The sequence below is a fragment of the Cnephaeus nilssonii genome, assembly GCF_951640355.1.
Source record: "Cnephaeus nilssonii genome assembly, chromosome: 10".
NCBI lineage: Eukaryota > Metazoa > Chordata > Mammalia > Chiroptera > Vespertilionidae > Cnephaeus > Cnephaeus nilssonii.
The window spans coordinates 34,470,007-34,493,024 of record NC_137081.1 but is presented as its reverse complement, the minus strand read 5'-3'; the positions used below and the strand labels follow the sequence as shown (position 1 = coordinate 34,493,024).

The following is a 23,018-nucleotide window of genomic DNA, read 5'->3' as shown; positions in this document are numbered from 1 at the left end:
TCAGAATAATAAACTTCTTAAAAGTACCCTACATACCAAAATAACAAACTTATATTAACCAGGAACAAAATTATTCATGTTACTTTATCGAGTGCAATGACTCGGAACATTTAGCACAGTCCTGAGGGTGGGTAGAGACGCTGCACATTACCCTCCATGAAAATCACTTCCTCCTCTGGCTGTGAACACATGTGAAATTTTTTTCTGAGAAGAGTGAGTGTTCACATTTCCTTCAACAGTTTCAACAAGAGCTGCTGGAACTACCGACAAGAGCATGACGGCCACCCATCACCATGCATGCGGCTGACAGGTGAGAGCAGCCCACGCACCTGTGCGGCTCTCAGGTGACAGGTTCCCTGCAGCCCAGGCATCTGGGCTCCTCCCCCTTCTCGTTCCCTGCTCCCTGCTCCACACAGGGTCTTCCCTGCAGACCCCACCCCTTCAAGGTGTCACAAAGCATATTCCCGCTCAGAATAAGGCGGACTCTCACAGCACCACGCTTTCCTCTATTAGGCCGGACACAACTACTGACAGCCTTCCCTGTGTTCAATGCCAGTCCCGGAACTCGCCAGGGAAGAACGAGAAGCCATCATTTCCACCCTCCAGGGGCCCGTCTGGGTGGCATGGGGTTAGGGAGGAGCCACTCGGGAAAAGGCTCAGCTCCCGGGGTTCCCGTGAGGACTGACACAGTGACGGATGGTGACAAAGTTAGTCCAGCACACAAACTGGAAAAAGGAGAAATGTCTGCCGCGCTCCCGTTTCTAGTATTCTCTTCCTTATTTAGAAAACTGCAGTCCATCGAGTGTTCTTTTGTTTTGAAAAGTTTTGAAAACTCCCAGAAATAGAAATGAAGCATTTGCTACAATGAAGAGGTCTCGATATGCACTCAGAAGCAAGGGCTGGGATCTGAAGGGCCCCGATCCTGCGTGTGAGGCCGGGAGCTGCAGAGAAGCCCATGGCAGCCTCCGGCCTGAGACCCTGCCTGGCGCGCTGTACACAGTGGTGACAGCTCTCAGCACCAGCTCCGTCGGAGGGCCCCCTGCCTGCTAGCTGTGTGGACTTGGGAAAGTCCCCTGACCTTTCCGTTTCCTCTTTATCTGCAAGTGGAGATCACCAAGCCTCATGAGGTGGTGGCCAGGACTGGGGAAGGCGCCACAGGAAACACTTGGCAAGGCAGACACGGGGGGAGGGGAAGGGGATTGGGAAATGCTACCTACAGTGACTAGTACCACAGCTGCAGACCCAGCAGTGAGCTCAGCTCAGCTCAGCTCAGGGTTAAGGGCAGCAGAGACAGGAAGGCTACACACCCAGGTACCGCAGATGATGAGAAAAAAGATGCGAGGATCAGAAAGGATGCTGCTTTCATAAGCTCTACCCCACTAACATAGAAATGAAAGATTTGGGTTAAAATTTAAAGTAAATCCTCACTACAGTCATTTAAGATACATTAGGTCTCCATTACAAAGTAGTTGCTCTTCAGATTCAAGGCAAAACTGCTTTAAAGCGAAGTTATAGCCTTAAGGAGGAAACCATTGAAACGCTGCCCTCCCTCCTGGCCCCCACGAATGAATGAGTCTCGGAACACACACCTGAATACACACCTGTGTCGTGGGGTTCTGGTTTGTTTTGGTTCATTTGTTTTGGAGCTGGGCTGGGGGGTGGGGACTTCAGTGTTGGTCTGCGGTCATATGCCTGGCAATTGTGAATGATTAAATTTTGGATGTAGTCAAAGTAATCCTTTGTTTAACTTAGGAGAAAGAAGTTAATTTACTTAAGTTTATCTAGATAGTTTGAATAATGAAAGTCCTAGTAAATCCATTCCATAAAAGTAAGTGTCTTTATTCAAAAAAGAGAACCCTATAGAGTTAAAACAGTGAGGCAATAAAAACTCGCTCCTGCCTACCCCACAACCAACTTACAGCAGGATATACCCGGTGTATTCCCTCACAGGTTAGTAATTCACACCTACGGGCCCGGGCCTCCAGGATCAACATTCGTAAACACGTACAGAGATTTTTGGAAACTGGCATGTGAGTAACTAGTCATACACGCTTCCTCTCTGAGTCACACAGCCCAATTTTCAGGGATAAGGCATTCCTCTCGAACATTGCCTTTTGAGGAGCAAACACATCATACCAACGGCAACCTCACAGACCTGTACAAACGAGATAAGGACCTCACTCCAATAGGTAATAGTCCAATCAGCTTCGAGAGAAAACAGTATTGCAACTATAAATAACTGGATTTCCTGTGCTCAGCATAAGTGGCAGTTTAGACTGCAGGGCTTAAAAATTTTTTTACTAAGGAGGCTTCCGCTCGGTGACATTACTTCTGGCTGCACAGAAACTAACTCTTAAAAGAAAAAGGGAAATTTAAGTCTCTATCTTTGCCCTCATGGGACACTCTTAATATGTGAGAAAAGACCTAACTTAGTGTTTCTATAATTTGACTGCTTGAGGAAGTGCCCCATCTAAAACAAACCATGGGATCTCAGGACTCAGAAATCTCCGGCTGAGCTACGGCAGGACCAGCCCCCAGGGCACCGCCTTCGTCCCTGCATTCGTCAACACTCCCACTCAGGTAGGGACCCTGGCACAGGTACCTACGTGAGATGGGGCCTGGGAGACTGTGCCCACGCTCTACCCGGACAGCCTCTCTCCGGACAGGACTGATGTTTGTCAGTTCATGCTAGTCAGGAAGTGGAAAGCCACCAGAGGTGACACAACCCCTCTCAAACACGGGAAGTTACAAAAGTGAGAGAAGTGCGTGGTTTCCACACTGCCCCTCCCACGGCTGGCACCGACGATCATGAAGGAGCTGGGCTCCTGCCCTCGTCCTGCTGTTTCCTTTGCCAGGTGAGGTGGAGCTTGGCAATTCTGCTTCCTCCTGCCAACCCTGGCTCTCCTCTGACACTGGGGTGGCCCCCAGCCCTCCTTCCCCACTGCAGACCCCAGTTCCCAGGACAACAGGGTCACTTAATGGAGAACACAACCGGAACCAAACAAACAGTAGGAAAAGCCCAGAGGCCTCCAGCCGGAACACTGCCTCGCCCAGGGTGGCTGCGGGGTGACTCCCTTCTAAGGCTCCCCACCTCACTCTCCAAGAGTGTTTGCTATTATTTACTAAAAACAACCCTCACACAGGTTCACCATTGCTTATCGGAAATCCCGGGACCAGGTATGTGTCAGACTTCAACTAGAAAGGCCGTAAGATGCGGCCACCATATATTCTGCCACAGTCCTGAGTTACACCCTTTAACCAAGTCCGTTAACGGGTTAAAAAGTATGGACGTGTTCACACGCAGAGGTAAAGACTGAAAAGTCGCCCACCAGCCAGGGCAGGTCTCACTGCCAAATGAATCCTGCCACAAACATACAACTTTTGGTTTTCAGAACTTACTGGATCCTGGAATTGGTAGGGCAACGATTTTCAACCTTTTCCATCTCATGGCACAGCACTTATTAATTACTAAAATTTTGGTGGCTCACCAAAATATATATTTTCTGCCCATCTGACAAACAAAAGTAAGTATGCTTTTGATTCATGCACACTGGACGGCTATTGTTGTATGGACTGTTGTTGTTTTTAAATTTGATAATCTAAGGGAGAGCAGGTCAGTGCCCCTGATCAAACAGGTATTGCATGTTTCAAAACGTCTTGCGGCACACGGACTGAACATCGCTGGATGCGGGGGCGGTGGGGGGGGAGGAGGGGGAGGGGGGGCTGGGGATGGTGGGCCAGTGAGGATGGAGCACCTTCTCACTCAGGGCCCGGTCCAGACTCCCCTCTCCCCTATTTCTATGAAGCAGGCGTCTCAGCCAGACCCAACCAAGGGTTACGTTACGTGAAGGGTTAAGGAGACTTTTCAGCCAGTGATTCGGGAGCCAGGTGTTATTTCTACTCGTTCCTCTGATGGACAGGTCCCTCCCTTCCTCACATCCTCCTTCTCTACGTTTACTCTTTTCTTCTTCAAAAAGTCCCCGCCCAGAGTTCCTTCCTCTGAGCCAGGATCTCGCCCAGGATTAACATCGCCCGTCCTGGCCATCTAAGGCTTGGCTAGATGGCTCCTCGGGAACGCCGGCCTCTAGCAGCATTCCGCCCTTCCTTCTCCAAGGGCCTTCCCTGCCGGGGATTCCAGGGTCTCTCTGCAGGTTCCCAGGGCCCTAGAAACCGACGGGGTTAAGGGGTAGGAACCAGCGGCGAAGGTCTGGCCCACGGCGGGAGCTTTACGTGAGGTCACAGAAGCAGCACAGTAAAATGGGCACTAAGAACCCACCTGACCATCCTCAGCAAGGAAGTTAACTCCCAAGTGTGCACTTCTCTGGTGCTTACCTACTGGGAAACTCCTTCAAGGTAAGGACAGTCTTTTCATTTTGAATCCCCCACAAACACCCAGGAGGTGATTAATTCCTACCTGGTGAAGGAGTGATTGTTTTGGGCTCAAGTTCTCTGTAGTATAAACTTCAAACATCCTAACATGTTTCTTTTCCAAAGTGCATCCTCTCACCTTTAGATATTCAGGACCAACCACAAGCCACCGGGCAGGGGGTAATTATGAACCTTCCCCACCTCACCCCAGCCCAATTTTAACCCAAATACCCCACATCCATGAGTGTTAAGCCAGGTAACTGAATTCCTGCAGGGTCCTGTCCAGACCCCAGACCCCAGGAGACCATCCAGAGTCTATCTGGGGATGGGGTCCTTGGGGGAGGTGGAGAAGTCCTGTTCGGGTCGCAGGTCCAGAGTAGGATAAGTGCTCAGAACCGCCCAGACACAGATGGCTCCAGCCTCAGGGCCAGGGCCCCGGCTCTGGACACCAGTTCCTAGCGCTGTATTTTGTAAAATACCAAACTACCAGCTTGGAGGGACCCCTAGAGTCTAGAGTCTAGACAGAGCGCGGGTCTCAGGCCTCCGCCCAGCCACACAGCTGGCAGAACCGGTCACAAGGTCCTTCCTGGGGAGGGGCGCCGTCCAATGAAACCTGCTCTCCTCGCAGGAGGAGCGGAACGAACTGAACACTGAACGGAGAGCAGGCCGCTCCCACCCGCACATCCTCGCGTGGGGGCCTTCATTTCAGGGGACCCCGGCCAGGCGGAGCCCACCCCACACCCGTGCAGCCAAAGGTGCCCACTGCCCTGGACCTTAGACGTCAACAAGGACCAAACGCTCGCAGTCAGAAGCGGAAGTTTCCAAATGCGTTTTCCTCTTACCAGCCTCTGAGCTTCTGGACTCAGACAGTCTATTTCCTTGTTCTGCGTGGCCGCCGGGTTGGTCATCCTGCCGGCTGCGAGTCCACCTCCCCTCCCCGCCGGGAAAGACGCTCAGGGAACGCGGGCTCTCGGGTCCGCGGGCGCGGGCTCTCAGCTCAGCTGCATCCCGAGCGCGGCGGCTCCAGCCCACGGACAGCCCCGCGACGGCACCGGACTCGCCCTTCCCGAGGCGGAGGCGCCCTCCCCGCTTCCCGGCTCGGGCGCGGCCGCAGGGGCGTGACGCAGGTGGCCCCGGCCCGGGTGGGGGCCCCCGGGGCCGAGGAGCGGCCCTCCCCTCGCGCCCCGCCCCCGACGGCCCCGCCCCCATCTGCGCTCCACCTCCACCGCTCAACCTGCCCGCCCCGTCCTTTGTGCGCGCCCCTCCCCGCGTCCCAGCTGCGCGGTTATCAATCACGGTGCCCTCCACCGGAAGGCGGGGTGAGGGGGCGGGGGGGCGGGGGCAAACAGGACCCCAGCCGGCCCCGCCCACAGGCGCGGGGAGGGCAAGTTGAGAGGCTGTGGGAAAAGAAAGCTGGCGGGGTGAGGGACCGCGCGGGGCAGGGTTCCGCTTGGGGCCTGTGGGGGGCGGGGCCTGCGCGGGGGCGGGGCGAGCGGCCTCCGTACCCCCAATTCCGGTCCCCGCAGTCCGCGCCGCCGGCTCCCGCGGGCTACAGTCCTGCGGGCTACACCCCGCGACGTCCTCCGAACTCAGGCCAAAGTGAGCTTCTACGGACCTGGCAACCTCAGCCCGAGCCCAGCAGCACCTGCCGGCCGGGGACCCCCGTTAACGCGTCACCCCGAAAGGGGCCGGCTTCCAGAACAACAAAAGTGCGTGGCCCGCGGGGGTGAGAGCAAGCTTCCCGGGCCGGTGCGCCCTCGCCCGCCTCCCTGTCGGCAAGCCGTGGGCGGCAAAGAACGCAGAGCCAGCGGTTCGGCGCGGGTCCGGTGGCCCAGAGCCGGGGCCGTGTGGTCTGGGGTCTGGCCGGGAGGGCCTGCGGGGCCGGAGCCCAGCGGGGAGGGCGTGGGGAGGAGTCGTCCCAGTGCAGGGTCTGGAACCCAACCTCCCAGCACGCGCCCCTCCCGCCGCAGAACGCGCTCTGCTCCTTCTTTAAAAGTCCTGCAGACAAAGCAGCGCGAGTCCTCGCCAGGCTCGGGCAGGAGCCACAGGAAATCTCACATTCACCAGAATGTCTACCTGTTCTGGCCAAGCCCGGAGCCGGCGGCGCCTGGGATGCTCCTGCCAGCCCAGGCCCCGGGGACACGTGTTTGAAAGCCCATCTCGGAAAAACCACCTCCCCGCCTCCAAACGGGAACTTCCTACAGAGTCGCTTGGCCGAATTCTCTGAAAAGGCCGCTCCAGAATTATTGAGACCACAAATTCACATTTAAATGTTACAACCACCCCATTTCCCATTCCCTGCCCCACCTAGTTCTGGGTAACACGTTAGAGCATGACCTTCCCACTCACCTTCCCACTGTGGACAGGGCGCCCCCGCGCACGTGCCCTGGCTTCTGGGGGCGGAGCTCGGGAAGGAAGGGCTGGGGGGCAGAGGAGGTTCTGAGGGACAGGAGGGCCTACCCTAGGAGGGGTGGGGGCGACAGAAAAGAGGCGGAGTAAAGGCCCAGAGTGGCCGCTGTGGGAGAAATCCCGCAGGTTTCAACCTTGCTTAAGGTGAACAGCGCCAAGCTTTGATGGGTAGCATCCTGGGGCCCATAAAAATGAATTTTAAAGAGATTGAAATGCCTTTTATTACCTGATTTCCTTGCTCTGACACTTTTAAATATATTCATGGATTACAATTCTTGGTTCTACGAAATTAAATGAATTGGGGAAAATAATTCTACACGGCTCTCCATGAACAACTATAGGACTTGGGGAATTGATCGCAAAAAGCAATTTGAATTTTAGTAGAGGAACAACTCTGCAGATGAGAATGACAGCCAGCCATTAAGGCAGCTGCCTTCTTGGAGACGGGTGTGAATATTCCCACCGAGACAGGCAAACGTTAGAGCTCCGTGCCACCCAAACCCTGTGACCACACGTCCCAGAGCAGGGCTCATGAGCAGGCCCCGTCTACCTGCCGGCTGTCCCTGAGGAAAACTGCTCCGCACCCCCCAACCCCAGGGGGCCACGGAGGGAAGGGGCTAAGCGGCTCTGGAATGAAGCCGTCTGGCCCAGTTTCTGGCTCTGACCCTTACTATGGGATGCTGAGCAAGTTACCTTGCCCTGCATCTCCAGTCTCATCTGAAACATGCCCATGATGGTAGTGCCCGCGGTGTACGAAGGACGGGAGACACACACACACGCAGACCGGCTAGGCCGGTGAGCACGCACACCATCGCCTGCCTTGCTGCCTCTGAGCCCACTCTCTTCCCTCTGCTTCCAGGAAGCCCCCGCCCAAGGCGCCCAGGCCTTACTCCACAGCAGGAAGGAAGCTGGCAACCCTGGGCTCAAATGGCATGACCAGGACAGACTGGGCAGCCCAGGGAGGAAAACAAACCCAGAGCCCCCACAGAAGCTGCGGAAACGAGCTGACTAATTTCAGTTCCAGGAACCAACTACCAGCAATACAATAATAATACAACAATAATAGTCGGTGCGCATGAGATGTCTTATTCCACTGAGTGTAGCATATTAGGGAAAACTGCTATTCTAACCTGCTTCTATACCAGCGATTTTCTACCTTTTTCATCTCATGGCACACATAAACTAATTACTAAATTTCTTCGGCACAACAAAAAAATACTTTTTTTTTTTTTTTTGCCGATCTGACCAAAAAAATAGGTATAATACTGATTCATTCGCACCGGACAGCTATTGTTGTATTGGCTGTTGTCATTTTTTTTTTATTTGACAATCTAAGGGAAAATAGGTAAACCCTTGATTAAATAGATTTTAACAATTCTTGTGGCACGTGGGTTGAAAGTCGCTGTTCTAGTCGGGAAGCTGCTACATTCTGACGTGTTTTAGCCCAGCCATTCCTGTGCCGTGGCTGAGACTCAAACCATAGGACCAATGTCAGTCTATATGATGGGTGGAGTGCTGAACTCACGCTTCTTGGGTTTATTATTTAGACCCCCCCCCCCCCCAGCACCCAAGAATAAAGTGGGGAGGGCCTAGTTGCCTTCTGTTAATTTTGATATAAACAGTTCTCTAATGAAAAGGAGCCCCCTCATTGAAGCCCCCTTCTAGGGCAGGCCTTTCTCTCCTTTTTATTTTTAACTGATAGCAAGGCCATTGTGAGGATGATTAATGAGTGACTGGTGGAACCCACAAATTTGGTTTCTTGGGGAAATCCACCAGAAAGCCAAAGGAAGGGGCGTGGCTGTGCAAATGGACATTGTGTTGCGTGAGAATCAGGGAGGGGCACAACATTTTCATCCCAGTTCTCACAGCTCTGGAGGCATCTTGGCAGAATAATACGAACGCTTTACCTTGAAGAAAGCAAAACTAAAACCACCTCAGAGGATCAGGTGAGAAGAAACCAGACAAGAAGCCTGGGTTTCCATCCTCAGAAGGTCAACAGAACCCGGTGTGGTGTGAGCAGCATGGTGGGGAGGGGTGTTCAGCAAGAAGGTGACCGCCCAGCTGGACCGCGCCAGCTTGGGCCTGGGGTCTCTTCATAAAGAGCTTCGAGGTCAATGCCACGGGTTCAGTTTTGTCTCCTTTTGGTCAGTATGCCACTTCTAACAGGTGGACTCTGAATTTCTGGCCCCTTCCACTGCCAAGCAGTTAATGACCTGTTCTCACACAGTCGCTATTTCAGCCCAGGGACTCTGCTAAGAGGGCCCCTGAGGTTTGGGGGAAGCTCTGGCTGTCTTAAGCATTCCTAAAAGCCTCCGTGCTTGTGCCTTCTCAACCAAAATTAAAGGTCCCAAATCTAAAAAAAAAAAAAAAAAAGCAGTTCTCTGATGTACAAAACTTTATTTCTTTCCTGAGAAAAGAACAAAATAATAGAATGGTCTAATTTTGTTCTGGGAACATGAGACTCCTAGCTAACCAGCAAATGCCAGAACATTTAACCAATTTGGGGCCACACCCAAGCTGGGTTGACTGGTCTCCATGGTGCTGGTCGGTTGCTAGGTTCACTAGCTTCGCCTCCTGCTGTGGTTTGGTTCTAAGGGCTAGAGCTGCAGAGACGAACCCTCTGAGAGGTCCTCCCGCAGAGCGGCTCCCCACTCCCCATGAGTCAGATAACTGACACAAAACCATTTTTCTAAATCACAGCCGGGACATCTGTTTTCCATGAATCACTAGCCATGTTGATGACAGCAGAAGAAACTTATCTATATTACAAACAGTAACATTATTACTTTATTACTTCTGCAGACAGTTACATTATTACTTTATGTGGAACCTTTGACTGGTATGAAAAAACACTCCTTGCCCTAGCCGGTTTGGCTCAGTGGATAGAGCATTGGCCTGTGGACTGAAGGGTCCTGGGTTCCATTCCGGTCAAGAGCACATGCCTGAGTTTCGGGCTCGATCCCCAGTTGGGGGGCGTGCAGGAGGCAGCTGATCAATGATTCTCTCTCGTCATTGATGTTTCTATCTCTCTCTTCCCTCTTCCTTCCTCTCTGAAATCAATAAAAATATATTAAATAAACAAAAAAAACCTACTCTTTATTATAAAGATGTTCATGAAATGATCACCCAGATGCACACTGCACCCCAGTTTACAAAGCACTTCACCCATACAGGGAGGCTCACAGAAGTTGTCTAACTTGTCACAGACACGTGTGGGAAGAATGAAGCCAGGCTTTTAACCCAGGTCCCCACTCATGGCCCTAAGGGCTTAGCATCCAGGACATGGTCTGACACAGAATTGTCCCTCCCCCCACCCAGCCAGCCAGGGGTCCTCACTGGGAACAGTCAACAGACAGGCTTGGGAGTGTCCTTAGCCACCTCCCTGAGCTTAGCCTGGACCTAGGGCTTTGGCAAAGCAATGCCCACACCCAGGAAGACCTGGGCCGTTGGTAGGTGCGTCGGATGGGGCGCTGTCTGCAGAGAAAGCTATACACCATGGTCAGCTGGCCCAGCTCAGGCCCACAGTGAACTTGATCCTTGGGCCAGGATCCTGACCACCTCCAGTGGACAGAGCATCCGGGAGCAGGAGTGGCTAAAAAGCATAGTGAGCTTGCTTCTAGCATTCTACAGCTCCTGCTAACTGAGCCCGCCCCTGTGCTGGGATGTCACACAGGCTTCATCCTTAGGGCGGCCATGACCCGTGCTCCCTCTCCCCTCCTCCCAGACTATGAGGGGGCTCTTCCGGTATGGGGGCACGTTCCCACCACTCCATATATGATGATGGGTGGATGATTCTTCTAATAAAATGAGGACTTTGGTAGGTCGTCATTAACTCTCATCAATCTCAACTATTTCATATTTTTGTAGCAACTGGGAATGGAAGCTCTCTTTTAAAGGGGGCACGCCTTGCTCTGGCCAGTGTGGCTCAGTTGGTTGGGCGTCATCCTGTGCACCAAAAGGTTGCCGGTTTGAATCTCGGTCAGGGCACATGCCCAGGTTGTGGGCTCGATCCCTAGTGGGGGGCGTGCAGGAGGCAGCCGGTTGATGTTTGGTTCTCACATCAATGTTTCTTTCTCTCTCTCTCTCTCTCTCTCTCTCTCTCTCTCTCTCTCTCTCTCCCCCTCTCTCTCTCCCCCCCCCCCTCTCTCTCTCCCTGTACCTCTCCCTTCCTCTCTCTCTAAAACTCAATAAAAAAACAAAAATAAATAAAAGTGGCACGTCTTTAGGAATGATTACTCAGCTCCCAGCAACTCACCACACTTCTTCTTCATCCAGATTTAAAAGAAACTCCCTTTGGACTTTTTAAGGAAGGTGAAGAATGGAAGTTTTCATTGGACTGAATCTGAGCTGGTGGCAGAAAGCGGGGTGCAGGTGTCCTGGGCACTTTACCCAGAAACACAGACTGGTGTAAGATGATGATGAAAATGGTAGCATGCCTGGAGGAGAAGGAGGCTTGGATGCCGACATTTATTGAGTAAGAGGTATGTCAGGAACAAGCCAAGACAGACAGGATGGTTAGAGAAACAGAAAACAGAGGTGTCTCCTGGCAGCCAACTCTCACCCACGTTCCCGGAGGCTGGTGTGAGCAAGGGAGCTGAACAATGCAGGTGAAGTGAACAGCCAGTGCTGAGTTTGCAGCCAGAAAAGCCTGAGCTATTGCGTTCTGCTGTTAAAATTCTACAAAGAAACACTTTCAACGACATGGTAGATTGCAGCCCGAGAGGAAGGCAGGCTTCGGGGAGGGCTTTGAGGTGCATGGAGGTTTGTTCATTTGTCTGTCAGTTTGTAAGGATGGGAAAGACCCAGTGGCGCCTGCTTGGCGGTTGAGAAGTAGGAGTCCAAGGAGAGAGGAAACAGTGAGGCGGGGGTGGGAAGGGCCCGAGGGGGGCCCGTGACTACGGGCGGCAGGAGCAGGGTGGGGGCGTGGATGGACTCCCAGGATTCTGAGCTAGATGGAGATGAGAAAGCCAAAGTGGGCAGAAGAGGACAGATGAGAAGTGCCGTCTGTAGCAGGGACTGTGGCCCGGAGCTGAGGGAGGATGGCCAGCAGGCGGAACAGAATGGAAGGACCCGTCACAGAGCTGCCTCAGACCCAGCCCGGGAACAGTTTTCAGAACCTGAGCAGAACCCTTCCGCGGAGTTCCAGCAAGCCCAATAATGCGGCCACGGGGTAAAATCGGACCCACATGTAGAACAATTTCTGATAGATTTTACTCTGGAATTCAGTTCACCTCCTAAAGGGTCCAGGAATGAGTCCATAGCAACCTGGAGAACAAATGTACCCGGTTTGCCAATCCGGCCCTCGGAACTGGCCAGAGCGATCACAGAAACATCCCCCATATATCGTCACCGAGGAACCGGCCACAGACGCCCCCGAGGGCATCTCTCAGGCCAACCAGGTCAGTTTCTCACGAGCACAGTGCGCTGCGAGTGTCCGCTGATGATGTTCTGAAACCACTGAGAACAAAACAACTAAAACGCACTCTGTATTTCTCAGTCATACAGGAGCACTCTGAAAAGTCCCCCAAACGAACTATCATCCAAAGAGAACAACCTACAGACGCTGTCAGAACAGCCCATTTAAAATGATTTTGATCCAAATGGATAGTGACTTGGGAAAGCCGGCTTTATTCTCAACGACTGTATTCACCAGCCAACGGGGCACCCCACTGAGAAGAGAGAAATAAATGGAATAGAAAATAATGATTAAAAAAAGAAAGCAACACCCACTCGTTTGGCTGGGGCCTCAGTAAGCCTGCCTGTGAGTGCAGTGCTCAGGGACAGACTGCACGCTCCTCACAGTCAGCTCTCCGACACAGACCTTCGCCCGGCTAGCTGGGAAGTCCAGAAACAACCATGTCTACTGGTGTGACGGACAGCTGCCATTCACAGAAAGGAAGTGTGGGGGACACAGGGCCTTGTGATCTGAATTTCAGCGGTCCCCATAGCAAACAGGGAAAGCAAAAGGCACTGATGATGAATTCCAAGGCTTAAAAAACCAGGCACTCTTGCTGAGCAGCTGGACTTGAAGACGAGCTGACTCCGGGACAGACAAAGACATCAGGAGCGAGCAACCTCCTTCCCACGGGGTGCAAGTCCGACAACAGCATCCCTATAGCACTCTTTCTAAGAAAAGGAATTTTCCTAAAGGGGGAAAAAAAACAACTGCCACACCCGTTAGCACAGAGCTAACAACACATGCCCACACCCCAGTGTGAGGGGTTTCCCTCTGCAGTCTAGTCCCTGAGATACAGTTCAGAGAAAAGTCAGCAACCATTCGAGGCCAGATTACGAGCGGTCTGCCGTTCACCTTCTTCATTAACAGTTGTGTGAACAAATCGATACCTTTGCAGAAGACGTTAGAGGAGAATATAAAAGCCTCACCTTTGAAAAATGAAGATTTTAGATGATCTTCAAGGGAAGTTTGAGGACGAGCGAAGAATGGCAGTCTGGAGAGACATGTTTGGCCTGAGAGTGGAAATTCTGGAATAACTGGAGATCAAATAGCCACTCCTGACCACGTCATCTCCGAGTACCAGCAGAGAGGTCCAGTAAACGCACCTTTTTACTTGACCTCGCCGGGCAGCTCGGACCCGCCTTCGACTCATGGGGGGTGTGGCCCCGAGCCCACTACACTTTTCCAAGGGCTTCTCCTCACCAGGAGGTCCCACTTGAGCTACTCAGACGGCACTGGAGCCCGTCTTCTTATCCCCACTGCCACGGAGCATCCCTGTTAAATGTGGGATTAGACTTTATAGGGAAACTCTCATACAAACACAGAGCAGGGTTTCTTAACCGTGCACTGCTGACTTCTTGGGCCAATAATTCTTTGCTGTGACGCCTGTTCTGAGCCACAGCAGCCTGTTCTCACACACTCGGTGCCAGCAGCGCGCTCCACCCTCGTCATGACAACCCAACGTCTCTCCAGACACTGCCAACGGTCCCCTGGGAGGCACAGTGGTCCCCATGGAGGACCCCTGGTCTGGAGGGACTTGCACCTTTATCCACGTGCCCACATTGCACAAGCAGGTTGACTTACCAGCTGGTACAGGTAAGTCATGCAAACCCATAGCTAAACATGCACAGAGATGGTGGTCAAGGTGGAAATACTTCAACACATCATCTAATCTCGGTGGCCCGAGTTTTCACTCCGGAAGAACTCCCAAGTGCATCTAAGAACCCCGAGCCCCCGAGTTACTGCGGTCAGGGGTCAGGCAGAGCAGGAAGGCGGGCACCCCAGCCTCAGGGATAGGAAGGGGCCACAGGGTGGGAAGGGAGTTGAGCTCAGGGGCCACACGGTCATGTCACGGCTGAGCGTGTGATCGCAGAGGTGGGCTGTAAGCAACAAGATCAGAGACCTGATCACGGGAGGCCACCTGCAGGGTCCACACTGAGAATGGGGGCCACTGCACAAAGCCCTCGCCCCTCCAGAGCGGAGGTTTGGGAGGAAATCTACGTGGAATCCCCGCTCTGACACTTCTTAGCTGGTAGTTCTGGGCACTCCCGGGACCCTGCCAGCTTTCTGTGCTTCCCGCAGGACGACAGTGACATGGAGCCCAGTCTGGCACGAAGAGGTGCCCTCACCGAACCTGCAGGGTGATTCTAACGCACAGATTACGATTCCTGCAAAATGAGGGACTCTGGGATTACAGTGTACATACAGGTTCTGGGAAGCCGTAGGCAGTCTGGCGTCACTTAATTAGCTTGGATTAGGTTTACGGCTTTCATCAGCACTTTTTGGGGTGCTCGGGGAGCTTTGCCCTCTCCCGGGCAGCTGCCTACCTTCAAGCCCGGAATTTTGGCTTTGCCCCCTTGCTACTCCCAAAGCCAAGCGTGTGGTGTTTTTGTCCTCCGACAACTACAGTCTGACTGTGATTATGTGAAAACCTACGCACACAAAGACTGGAAGGAAACGCAGAAACAAAGAGCTGCTCTGTTTACGAGATGGACGTGTGGGAATTTAATTGCTTTTCAGAACACCCTTAGATCTTGTCAGAATGCTCTTTAGAAAACAGACAGGTACTAAAGCTTGAACTTTATTCCGGAAGGAGTAAAGGACCCGCCGGCAGTATCTGAACAGGGAGGTAAGCTTTTGTTTGAACAGAGAAATCTGCAGGCTACAGAAAAGGTTGAAAACCACCCTCATTATTCTCTTCCAAAACCTCCTTGGCTGGTCTCACTATTTATTCTTCCAGATTAACTTTAGAGTTTACTTGGTAAACTCTGAACCAACCTTCTCCCCTCAGCTGGGATTTTATTTGAGTTACATTATATTTACAAGTTATTTGGGGATGAAGTAACATCCTTTCAACAGTGGGCCTTCTCATTCAGAAATGAGGAAGCTCTGTCTCCATTTTTTAACCGGATGTGCCCTTCAGTACATTGTTAGTTTCCTTCACAGAGGGCCTGCTTCTCTCTCTTTTTATTTTAAGGAAAGAAAATGCCTTTAATCTTTTTACTTTTTCATTTGCAGTTGATATTATACAACTGTAATACTATATTACTTTCAAGGGGTCCTGCTTATTTCTTTATTCCTAAATGCTCCTTTGAATGGAATTTTACCTTCTTGCTGTTATTAAAAAACAACAACAACACCCATCATTGTGGGACATGGGAATGCTGTGGATTTTTGTTTATATCACTCGTTACAAAGTACTTCACTGAACTCGCAGTTTGAGATGGATTTTTGGATTCGACATGCACCTCATCTGCAAGTAGCCGCACATTTTATCTACTTTTCAGGAGTTACAGTGCTGATCCGCTGTCCCGTCTGAGCAGCAGAACTCCCATTATTATACCGTTACAGGGGCCTGGCCTACCATCTTCTTCCGTTGGATACCCTGCAATCAGGGAAAGGATAGGACACAGCAGCTTGTGAGTGAGTGCTTGCACGGTGATAACACAGGGCAGGGCAGGCTTGGTGGACGTTCAATAGCATCAAAACGGCCTGTAAAGAGAACCTCCTGTCGGTCGCCACACACGGCACCTGAGAGGAAACCAATGGCAAGTCTCAGAACAAGACGCTCTCGCCTGTGCGCTGGAATCTAATTTTGATCAATAAAACATGAACAAGCACAGAGACCTGGAGAAGGAGTGGGACGGAAGTCAGTGAGCGTTAATTATTGTTAGTGTTAGAATACAATTGTTTTCTGCAGGGAGAGAGGGAAGGACACTGAGCTCAGGGCCGGGGGCCAGCACGGCCTCTGCCTGACCCTGGCTGTTGGCCTTGGACAGGTGCACGCCCCGCCTCTCTGCCTCAGCGTCCTCATGTGAGTAATAGTAGCCCTAAGGTCATGGAGTTTATAGGGTTACGTGAGTGATTATTCGTAATCAGCGTTTGAATAAGTACCATGCTGGCTGTAAGGGTAGCGAAGGTGTGTGGTCTATAGATGCACATTTTTGCCCTGGTCGGTGGGCTCAGGAGGTTGGAGCACCGTCCTATGCACGGAAAGGTCGCTGGTTCCTTTCCCGGTCAGGGCACATACCCAGGCAACGGATTCAGTCCTCGGTCGGGGTGCGTACAGGAGGCAACTAATCCATGTTTCTCTATCACATTGATGTTTCTCTTTCTCCCCCACCTCCTCTCTCTTCCTTTCTAAAATCAATAAAAACATTTTTTTTTTTAAAAAAAAGAATGCACATTCTTCCAAAATAGTTTGAGGAGCGTTTAATGTAAAGCTAATGCACCCAGTCATCACTTACAAAGAGACATGGGAGCTAACTTTTGTCCCAACCGGCCCCTCCCTCCCTGCCTTCCTGCCCCGCCCCCCAGGCTCTATTTGACCCTCCCTCTGTGCAGCTCAGAACCCACAGCATGCCCTGTGCACCCTGGTGTAGGAGACTAGATAAACTCGTTAGACCCACACGACCGAAATACTAACTGGAAGTCTAAGTCACGAGGCTCTAGTAGGAGTGATCCTATTACTTTTCTAGCACAAGAGGCCCGAACTTTGTGACAATTACTTTCTTTCAGGCCCAGTCACTTCCTGGTTGAGTTATGATCTAGATGGCTGAACTTGAACTTCTCCTGCCAGATAAGGAGGTATGGCTATGTCTCCAAAGAACGATATTGGGCAATAGAAGCTCAAGAACTTCCTTTTTGGGGTGAAGAGACTCTCCTATGGCATAGTTCTTTGAAAAAGAAGAAATTTTCTGCCCAGGGTGAAACAACTAAGAGAGTATCAAAAAGACAAAACTATTCAAAGCTTTGAGCTCTTGTGTTCTATGATTATTTAAATTATTTGACCTACATTTAGAATAAAATATAGTAGAACGAACTCTGCCTTTTAGCATCTTTATCTCCGGAAGAAGGCAAAGGGGTGTGGGCAGAGAGAAGCAGGAGAAATCAGGGAAACAGAGATCTTGGGGAAGGTGTTCACATTTCAACTACTGCCCCCTGGTGGCCACAAGTAAGCATTTCCAAGGAGCCTAGGGTACAGGTTTCAGGTTGGCTTCACAGCATCAGATAACCAACAAAATGTTAAAAAGGGACTTTAGTACCCATGTAATCAGTATGTTAATTCACATTAAAAAGTCTAATAATATTAAATGCAGAAAACAATTTAGTCTTTTATAAGTGGAAGCAACCCAAGTGTTCATCCACAGATGAATGAATAACAATGTGGCTTACCCATACAATGGAATATTATTGGGCTTTAAAAAAGGAAGGACATCCTGACACTTACCACAACATGGGAGAAACCTTAGAAACGTGCGGAAAGTGAAAGAAGCCAGACCCAAAGGACAGATACTATATGATCCCATGTGCATGAGATACCTAGAACTGCCAAATTCATACAGACAGAAAGTGGAAGGACGGTGGCCAGGGGCTGGGGAGTGGAGAGTTAGTGTTTAATGGGCACAGCGTTTCAGTTTGGGAAGATGGAAAGAACTATGGATACGAGGGTGGTGACAGTTACATAACTTAAAAATGGATAAGATGGCGAAATTAATGGTGTTTTTTTTTTTACCACAATTAAAAAATAATTAACAAAAATCCAATTTACTCATTTGTTTATGAAAAACCACAAAAGGAGGAAGAGAAAACCAGCGTGGAGTTTTCCCCAGAAAACAGAAGTGAGATGGTGTGAGCTCTGACAGTCTCCACGTGAGACTGGCCACACGATAGATTAGAAAGTCTGTGTGGAAAGAAATCTTCAGAGAATTTGACCAGAGCAGAGCACATCTCTGTTTAAAAACCACCTCCTTCCCATGGGCAATCTGTATTGAAATCCACAGAAACGGAAAGATTTTAGCCATCATGATCCTACATGAATTTTCAGATAGCTTCAGAAAAATAAGAACGAGGGCTGGCAAGGTGGCATTCTATGCTGGCAGTGGCTAAGTTAATTTTTTTTTTTAAAGAAAGAAGGCAGGCAGGCAATCAGACAAACACTGCTTGCATTTAGTATATACATGTAAGTCATTTTACCATGAACTTTTATTGGAAAAGCAACACACAATAGTAAAAACATACGTTAACCAAATTCATGGAGCCAGAAAGTAGAATGGTGACTGCCAGGGGCTGGGGCAGGAGGGAATGGGGACTTGTGGTTTAATGGGGACAAAGCTTCAATTTGAGAATATAAAAGCATTCTAGAGGTGGATGGTGGTGATGGCTGCAGAACAATGTGAATGTCCTTAATGCCACTCAATGTACACCTAGAAATGGTTAAATGGTAGATGTAATGTTAGACATATTTTACCACAATATGAAAATAATTTATTATTAAAATTTTACAACCATCATAAGAAAATGGCCAAGTCAGCCTTGGGATATCAACTGTATGGCACCCTGTCCAGCTACAAAGACAGTGTTTATAGCAAGTATGTAATAGAACGCACATGCTTATGACCATGTAAGTGTACGTGAGCACACATGTACCACCCCGCCCCCAATTATATATATGAAAAATAACAACAGCCAGGATTCTAAGGAAATACATCAAAACAGAGCCATGGTTGTCTTTATATCATAATAAAGTTATAGATAAAACCGTTTTCCTTTCTGTTTTCCAATATTTTTTCAATGAGCAAGTACTATTTTTAAAGGGGAGGAAATAACACCAAGTTCATTTATTTGAAAAGAAAGGAAGGATGAATGCAAAACAATGACCTTTTTGTTTTGTGTTCCTGGGGGCTTTGTAAGCTAAGGGGGTGGGGGTGGGGGGCACTGCAGTTCCGTGGGAGACCACTCTGAGTTCTTCCCCACTTTCATAGGACAGGTGTCCCTGCAGGCTGGGAAAGCCTGTGGCCAGTCTCAGAATAACATCTTTAAGTGCTTAAAACAAAGTACACAGGGCTACAGAGGAAATGGATCATTCTGACACACATTATCAAGATACATCTTTAAATCGTGATATACTGTATCCATCAGAGACCAGTCAGGGAAAAAGATAGTGCACCAGTTATGTTAACATAAGTTATTAATTTATTTATATGTTTTTATTGATTTCAGAGAGAGAAGAGAGAGGGAAAGAGAGATAGAAACATCAATGATGAGAGAGAATCATTGATTGGCTGCATCCTGCACGCCCCCTACTGGGGATTGAGCCCGAAACCCAGACATGTGCCATGACGGGGAATCCAGCTGTGACCTCCTAGTTCATAGGTGGAGGCTCAACCATGAGCCACACCGGCCGGGCAACGGAAGTAATTTAATACAGGGACCCACTACACGGGCTGGATGGCTGAGAAGGCAAAGGGGACTCAGGAGACACAGAGGTGGCAAATGTGGGAACACCTAGGGCTGGGTTGTTGTACCTGGCGGGGGGAGAGGGGTACAGCTCTGACAGGCTGCAGGATGGAGGTGGTTTCTGAGTGCGTGGAAAACACTAGAAACAGAACCAGCTGCAGCTGCCGGGGCGAGGAGCGTTGCTGGGGTGATGCTTCCAGAAACAGGAAGCAGACAGGGAGGGGCAGGCTCTTTCCCCTCACTCCCCCTCACCGCCTCCCCTGCGCCTGCTGGCTCAGCCAGCTGAGAGGAGGTGTGCCCAGCTCCGGCCCGGGCATCTCAGGGCTGGGCACGACGGGAGGGCCTGGAGGGGCACCAGCTTAGAACCAGCACATGTATGTGTCTTTATTCATGCATTAGGCAAGGGCTCACATCTGCTATAACACCGACACAGCAATGTCCCCAGCTGTCTGCAACCACTGTGACGTGTTGTGAAAATACCTGGGGTTTCTATCGGTGACAAAGTCGCACATACTCTAACCCCACTGCAGTTTCTGGCCCACATTCATAATTGGTGATAATGCTGCTTTTTTTCCTATCCAGGTCCAGGGAGTGCTGGAAATCTAACCCAAGGTCCTGCCTTTGCACAGACCTCTCATTTAACGGAATTAACAGACACTCCTGCATGGATCATATTTGGTCTATTCCGAATGCCACGGAAAATAGGCAACACACACGCTGGCCCCATACTCACGGGGGCACATGTGAGGGTCCCTGGGTGACCTTCAGAGCTCCCTGAGCTCTATCAGACCCACCACTTTGACCATGACCTATGCATCCCTGAGCCCTGCAGCTATATTTCTAATCCTGGCCTCTCCGAGCTTCCGCCCACCTCCAGCACGACATCTCTGCCCGGAATTCCCACAGGCATCTCCTCTGCCACAAATCTAACACAACTCCAGTCGCCCCCTAGAGTCTGTCTCCTGTACTTCCTCCCAAGGGTTTAACATCTGTGCCTCCCCACCCTCATCTGTGAGGGACCGGCAAGCACAGTAAGAGCCGGAGGTGTTGCTGTAAGGACCCGATGAGACAATGTGGCAGGGTGCGCAGCACAGGGCCTTGGCTTCAGCCAACGCCGTCCGTGCCGCGGCCGGCCCTCTTATCAGACAACATCCCTCCTCCCCTCCCCTCAGCTCTCCATCTAGTCAATGTCTCTTTCTTTTTTTTTTTGGTCAGTTCTCACTTGAGGACATTTTTTTCCATTGATTTTTAGATTGGAAGGGAGGGAGGGAGGGGGAGAAAGAGAGAAAGAGGGAGAGAGAGAGACTGATGTGAGAGAGATACATACATTGGTTGCCTCTCATATGTGCCCTGACTAGAGTTAGGGATTGAGCCAGCAACCAACCTATGACCAGAATTGAACCTGGGACCCTTCAGTCCTTGGGCTGACGCTCTATCCACTGAGCTACACCGGCTAGGGCTGACATCCTCTCTTAATAGCACCTCAAGGCACCCCCTCGGGACTGACTACTATTAGGCCGCATGTCTTCTCAGAATTATTAGAATGATCCCTAATAGTCACCCCCTCCAGTCCCCTTATTGCTGCCAGTGTAATCGCATTCATTCATTCTTTCATTCACTCATACATTCATCCAATCAACAAACTAGGATTGAGCGCCTGCCACATGCCTACTATAGGTGTAACAGTGAACAAGGGGTGAGCATACCTTCCAGAAAGAGACTGATGTTACATAATTGTACAATAAGTAATTACTTATAATTGTGACTAGAGGCCTGGTGCACAAAATTCATGCATGGGGGCAGGGGGGTCCCTCAGCCCAGCCTGCACCCTCTCCAATCCGGGACCCCTTGGGGGATGTCCGACTGCCGGTTTAGGCTTGATCCTGCAATCGGACATTCCTCTTGCAATCCGGGACCACTGGCTCCTAACCGCTCACCTGCCTGCCTGCCTGATCGCCCCTAACCACTTCTGCCTGCCTGCCTGATCGCCCCTAACCACCTCTGCCTGCCTGCCTGATCGCCCCTAATCGCCTCTGCCTCGGCCCCCACCACTGTGGCTGGAAGGAGGACTGGATGACTGGAGGATTTCCAGTAGACCTGGTCTAATTAGCATATTACCCTTTTATTATATAGATAAGTACCATGACATAAAGTAGAAATATCCCCACACCATGCCAAATGAGGGGAGCACAGACAGAAACCAGGGAAACAAGGAGTGAGAGGGAGGGGACAAGGTGAGGCCTCTGTGTGAACCCTTTGAAAGCACCCCGCTGAGAATAGGGTAGAGGCCCAGGTCCCCCGAAGTGTCCACCAGCTCTTCTACACCTGGCCCTCGAGTCCGGCCCCCAGCCCTCCCGCCTCCATCCACAATCCCCGCTCCGCCCCGCCAGCTGGGTTATAGCCAGTCGCTCTTACTGGGCCATTTCAGGCTTTCTCCTTTCCTCTGTGCAAAACCCAACTGGCAAATAGTCCTCAGAGTATGCGTTACTTTTCCCTTCCAGAGTGCTAACCATCTACCCCCAGTTGTCGAATGTCCAAGAACACAGGAAGCCTACTCCTCCCAGCTGGGCTTCGTTAGACGACTCATTGTCTCATATTCAGGTCTGTCCAGACGCTCCTCACCTCTGCCAGGAGTTGACTCGGGCTGACTCAGGGCAGTGACTGCGAGGCTGCGTGTCGGACGGACACGCCTCACACGGGGGTGGCAGTGAAGGCAGCCCGGTGGGCTTCTGCTCGCTGGCGACTGTTTCAGCCAGTCCACGTTTAAGATGATCGTGTTGTTGTTTTTGGAAGAGTGGAATGTGTTTGAGGGTTTACCCAGGGTGGAGTCGTCAATGTGGTCCCACTAACTCCAGCTTCCTGCTCTCCTTCATCTGCTCAACACGCGGCCGGCTCCCACATCTTAGAAGACAAAGTGTGGAGGACCTATTTCAGGGGCACAGGCTCGAGGTGAGGCGATGAGAGAAATACTTACAACAGCTATGAAAGGGCTTAATGTGTTATCCATCAGTCACTGAAAAAATAAATGCTAACACTCCAAGATATGTTTCCACAATTTGAAAAAGAACTTCAAAACGTAAGAATCAGCCCTGGCCAGGTGGCTCAGTTGATTGGAGTGTCATCCCATACACCTAAAGGGCGCGGGGTCGATTCCCAGTCAGGTCACATACTTGGGTTGTGGGTTCGGTCCCTGGTTGGGGCGTGTATGGGAGGCAATGAGGTTTCTCTCTCACATTCATGTTTCTCCGTTCCTCTCTCGCTAGAATCAATAAAAACATATCCTCGGGCGAGGATTAAAAAGAAAGAAAGAAAGAGCCACCAGTTTTTCGCTATCCAACTGAGAAAGGCTAAGACTAATCACAGTACCTCACCTGTGGTGGGAAGGACAACACGAGGCGAGTGTGACTGACACTACCGCTCAGGAGAGCCACCTGGAGGCAAGCACCAGGTTCCCCGAGTGCTCACGCTTTCACATTCACATTTTGCCTGAGAAGCGGGGCTCAGAGAGGATAAAATACCCAGCAGGTGGGACTGCTTAACAGCTGGA

At 50.9% G+C, this 23,018-nt stretch overlaps 1 protein-coding gene across 16 annotated transcripts in view; it reads right to left on the bottom strand.

Moving 5' to 3' along the window:
- The window catches only part of LRRFIP1 (LRR binding FLII interacting protein 1), a 113,818-nt gene that overhangs the window by 67,603 nt on the left and 23,197 nt on the right, over nt 1-23,018 (bottom strand). Inside the window, exon 1 of one of the 16 annotated variants that reach the window (XM_079782363.1) lies at nt 5,211-9,444. The exons of 8 other annotated variants lie outside the window; for them this stretch is intronic. In XM_079782363.1, coding sequence (XP_079638489.1) covers nt 5,211-5,276 — 66 coding nt within the window. In that variant the 5' untranslated portion in view covers nt 5,277-9,444. Of the gene's footprint in view, nt 1-5,210; nt 9,445-23,018 lie in introns of those variants that run through there. 7 more of the 16 variants (XM_079782362.1, XM_079782365.1, XM_079782368.1 and 4 more) reach the window with 7 other exon arrangements.